We start from the raw sequence: 4,929 nt of genomic DNA, 5'->3' as shown, positions 1-4,929 counted from the left end.
GAAAGAACACTTGAAGTAGTCACAGGATGAGCACTGAGCCTCCTCTTCAGGAGCTTCAGCAACCCAGGTCCCTCAGCTTCTCCTGCCAGCCCCAAAGCCCATCCTGTCAGTCCTGCTGAGCCTCTGCAGCTCCTCCTCACGGCCCAGAACAGGGAGCCCCAGAGGCAGACACAGCAGCCCAGATGTGCCCCCCTGGCCTGGGGTGCCTCTGGCAAGGGAGCAGCAGGAGGCACTGCAGGAGCCTGCCGACAATTCCTGCAGCACTTGCAGGATGATCCTGCTGCCCAAGGGACACTCCCATGGGGCCAACTCAGGAACTGCAATGGGGAGTGGGGCCAGAGAGGAAAGGGCAAACAGGGACGGGCTGTTTGCAGGGGAGGGAACAGGGATGGGCAATGGGAAGAAATTTGTATCAGGAAGAGGAAAGAAAGCAAAGGTGGAGCCAAGGAAATGCTCAAGGCAGTTAGGGGGTGGCTGCCAGGCAGCCCTGGCTCTGAGCAACAGCATCTGCAGTGGCACAGGAAACTCCCAGCTGATGGGAACAAACTTTCTGGCTGACTGCAGAGGCCAGGACAAAGCTGAGTGGTTTCCCTAGTGTCCCCCAGCCCTTGCTGGCCCCAGGGGCTGATGGTATTTGTGCTCCCTCAGGTTCATGTCCCCACACCAACAGCATGGGCGTGCTCCCCCTGCTCTGTGCAATGCAAACAGGGGCTCCTGAGCCAGTGCTGCTGTGTCCATGCCTGCAAGGATGGGGCACCTGTGTGAGCTGGGGGAGAGGCCAGGGGGGATGCTGCAAAGGGGGGATGTTGTTGGCAGCTCCATGAGGACGCTCTGGGATGCTGCCCTGGGCTGTCCAGCTCATTGGGGATGGATCAGCCCCTGCTCTGCTGCTCCTTCCCGTCTGCCCCATGGCCCTTGCAGAGCCCCAGCCATGCTGTTTGCCCCCAGCCTGCCCATGGCCAGCCTTGGCCTACTCACGGGGCTTTTCTGTGCTGAGCATTGGCCTGGGTGTGCTCTTGAGAGAGCCGGGGCAAGGAGCCTGGAGCCCCCAGGCCCTGGGCTGAGGCGTCAGCACTGCCCCAGCAGTGCCCATGGCCTGTCCCTGCTGCAGCCCCAGCACTGCCACCCCCAGGGCTGTGCCCGGCCCTGAGAGCACTCAGGCCCTACAGCAACACCATGGCCACCACGGCAGCGGGGCAGGGCCACGGCAGCAGCACTGGCAACACCAAGTGCTGCTACTGCTGCTGGGCATAGCTGCTGTGCCAGCACTGATCTGCCTCAGCTCTGCACACAGACATTGCTGCTGCAGCTTCAGAGAAGGACACAAAAGGGCATCTCTGCAGAAAACTCTGCTGGGACATCCTTTAGTTCATTTAAAGCCACTGAGAGCACAGCCCCTCATGGACAGAGTGTGTGGGCACAGGGAAGGTGGAGAGAAAAAAAATGAGAAATGTCAGAAGAAATGAAATTTTTCTGTGGTCATTATAAAAAAAGCAAAAAAAAAAAACAAACAAAAACAAACCCAAAAGAACTTTTAAAGATGACTTTTAATAAAAGTTATTTGCAGAAATTAATCAGCAGTTTAATGTTCCTGAAAGCATCCAGTCATCAGTGTCCACACTGCAGCCTTGAGCTCCTGGTTCCTCAGGCTGTAGATGAGGGGATTCAGGGCTGGAGGCACCACCGAGTACAGAACTGACAGGGTCAGATCCAGGGATGGGGAGGACATGGAGGGAGGTTTCAGGTTAGCAAATGATCCAGTGCTGAGGAACAGTGAGACCACAGCCAGGTGAGGGAGGCAGGTGGAAAAGGCTTTGTGCCGTCCCTGCTCAGAGGGGATCCTCAGCACAACCCTGAAGATCTGCACATAGGAGAAAACAATGAATACAAAGCAACCAAATGCTAAACAAACACTAACAGCAAGAAGTCCAAGTTCCCTGAGGTAGGATTTGGAGCAGGAGAGCTTGAGGATCTGGGGGATTTCACAGAAGAACTGGCCCAGGGCATTGCCATGACACAGGGGCAGGGAAAATGTATTGGCTGTGTGCAGCAGAGAATAGACAAAGCCACTGGCCCAGGCAGCTGCTGCCATGTGGGCACAAGCTCTGCTGCCCAGGAGGGTCCCGTAGTGCAGGGGTTTGCAGATGGACACATAGCGGTCGTAGCACATGATGGTCAGGAGGGAAAACTCTGCTCCAGTAAAGAAGAGAAAGAAAAAGAGCTGAGCAGCACATCCAGTGTAGGAGATGGTCGTGGTGTCCCAGAGGGAATTTTGCATGGCTTTGGGGACAGTGATGCAGATGGAGCCTGGGTCGCTGAGGGCCAGGTTGAGCAGGAAGAAGAACATGGGTGTGTGCAGGTGGTGGCCGCAGGCTACGGCACTGATGATGAGGCCGTTGCCCAGGAGAGCAGCCAGGGAGATGCCCAGCAAGAGGCAGAAGTGCAGGAGCTGCAGCTGCCACGTGTCTGCCAATGCCAGCAGGAGGAAGTGGCCGATGGAGCTGCTGTTGGACATTCCTTCACTCTGGGCATAGTGAACTGTTGAAAGAAGACATTGACAAGCTTGGACAGATTTCCTTGAGTCCATCCTATGCTCTTTTATTAGGAATCCCCTCAAAATATTTATCTTGTTTTGAAGGAAATTTTTTAATTTCTTTTTTTTTATTTTGGATTTCTGCTCCTTCTGAGTTACCGCTTTATCTTCAGCATTGCTCTCAGGCTGAACACTGGGGAGCCCAGAGGGAAAACAGGCTCCCTGTGCCCCAGTGCAGTCAGGCCTGCTGGTCCCACACAGGTGCCCTTTGTTCATTTAACCTCTCTCTATTTCAGCATGATCACACTTAAATCCTTCTTGAAAAATACAGTGGACTTTTGGAATTCTCCAGTTTAAAAATAATTTTATCCAAACCCTTCTCTCTTTTCCTATGCAGCTTAACAGGATGGGATACAAAGGGTTGGTCTGGCTCTCTGCTGCCTGGAGTTGTGCCTACTGGGAGCTGGTTCTCTGTATCCAAGCCTTGTCCCTGCCAGTGCTGCCAGAGCCCAGCCCAGCCCTGGGGGCTCAGCTCTGCCCTGCAGACCCCTCCCAGCACAGGGCACTGCCCAGGGGCATCTCCCTGGCAGCAGGACCTTAAGGGCAGGGCAGACAAACAGAGATGCTGCAAGCCAAGGTACTGCTGCTGCTGTCTGTAGGGAGAGTAGGCTGAGGAGGCACTTTCTGAGGGAGATCTGAGGCCCATCTGCTGATGCCCAGGGTGACAGTACAGGAGTCTGTGACACAGACAAAGCTGACAGCCCCTTTCCCTTCCCTTTAGGAGAAAGCTGAGAGCAGCCCTGGCCATGCAGCACCATCTCCACAGCAGGAGGAATCTGCCTTGATGGGGGTGGCTCCTTCCACCTCCAACTTGTCCCCTGCAGCATCCATGGGGAACTGCCAAGCAGGCAGAGAGCTGCCCCTGGCAGGTGGCACATGCCCTGGGCTGGCCAAGAGCCCTCAGGGCTGCAGGAGCTGCTCTGCAGGACAGCCCTGGGCAGCCCTGGCTGCAGCCCCAGCTTCACCCCCTGCAGCTGTCCCTGGCAGCAGGAGCCGTCCTGCCCTGTCCCTCTGACGGTGCCCAGGGCAGCCCCTCTGCAGCACATCCTCCTCCCCCTCCTCCTCCTGCTCCTGTGCCACAGAGAAACTGGGAGACTCCTCCTGACACATCCCCCAGGCTGTGGGGTGTGCTGGCTTCAGGAGATCCCTCCAGGAGCACAGGGGACATTGCGCTGCACCCAGACACTCACCATGCACAAGGCTGTGAAGATGTTTCCCCAAGTGAAGGCTCAGCTCAATGTCTTCCCAATCCTGATTGCCTTCAGCCTGCCTCTGCCTGGCTCCTGTCCCCTCAGCGCCTGCAGGCAGAGCCCTCAGCCCTGCTGGGCTGGGAGAAGAGCTGGTCCTGGGAAGAGCTGATCCTTTAAAGCTCAGCAGCACAGACACAGCACAGGGACTTTAATGAGCCTCTTGGGACTTTGGTACTGTTTACCTCAGACTCAGTCCCTAAGAGGGTGTTCAAAAAACTACACAAGAACTCAAACTTAAATTGAAACTCTGAAGTTTCTTGAAGTTTTAATGGGTCCCACTGAGGAACACAACTCAGAAAGTGTCCCCAGGTTCCAGGGAGAGCAGAACACTGGAGGCAGTGATGACAGGCAGGGACAAACAAGGCAAAGGTGTCTCTGGTGCTGAGCACACCTGGATGTGTTTCAGGAATGCAAAGGACCAAGGCCTGAGCCCCAGCCCCTGGCCAGGCAGATTCTGTCCCTCCCTCCTTGCTCAGGGCTCTTCCCGGGATGGGCACTGGCATGTGGGGATGGGCAATGCCAAGGACAGGAGCATGGGGCGGCCCCTGCCAGGCTGCTGAGCAGGGACAAGGAGGCAATGAGGTCCCAGCCCTGCAAGGGTCACTTGCCTCCTGCTCCTGCCTCAGGCCCAGGCCCAGCAGCCATGGCCAAAGTGCTGCCCAAGGTGGCTCTGGCAGGGCTGTCTTGCAGCTGCTGCCCATCCCTGTGCCCTGTGCAGCCCAGGCTGTCCCACGGTGTCCCTGCCCTGTGCCTCTGTCCCTGCAGGCTGTTAGCGTCCCCCGGCTGCCCCACCTGGCTGGGCCACTTCCTCTGCTGACAGCTCTGCCTCCTGCCTGACTCTGCCTGCCCACACAAAGCCTTGGCCTTGATACCAAAAGGGTTAATTCAATTCAATACCAAAAGCTTATTTCAAAAGGGTTAATCCAATTTTTACCGTGCCTGTGAACTTTCAGCCCAGGAACAAGGCATGCAGGGTCTGCTTTCTCAGCAAGGATGGTTGGAGGAGAAGAAGACATCTGGCTCAAGAATGCAGTCATAGAAAACAGAAGGTCTGAAACTGGAAACTTGGAGTGGGTTTCAGGGTAA

At 56.1% G+C, this 4,929-nt stretch overlaps 1 protein-coding gene across 1 annotated transcript; it reads right to left on the bottom strand.

The window, feature by feature from the left end:
• Window positions 1-1,594: 1,594 nt before the first annotated feature.
• LOC135457550 (olfactory receptor 14C36-like) lies at window positions 1,595-2,515 on the bottom strand (the record flags this gene model as incomplete). The annotated part of the gene is made up of 1 exon (XM_064732241.1): window positions 1,595-2,515. A coding segment is annotated over exon 1 (921 nt), but the record flags the coding sequence as incomplete, so codon positions are not given.
• Between the last annotated feature and the right edge of the window lie 2,414 nt (window positions 2,516-4,929).

Source organism: Zonotrichia leucophrys, chromosome 24 (assembly GCF_028769735.1).
Source record: "Zonotrichia leucophrys gambelii isolate GWCS_2022_RI chromosome 24, RI_Zleu_2.0, whole genome shotgun sequence".
Lineage (NCBI taxonomy): Eukaryota > Metazoa > Chordata > Aves > Passeriformes > Passerellidae > Zonotrichia > Zonotrichia leucophrys.
Note: the sequence above shows the minus strand (reverse complement) of the source record. Positions and strands in the feature narration are given on the sequence as shown.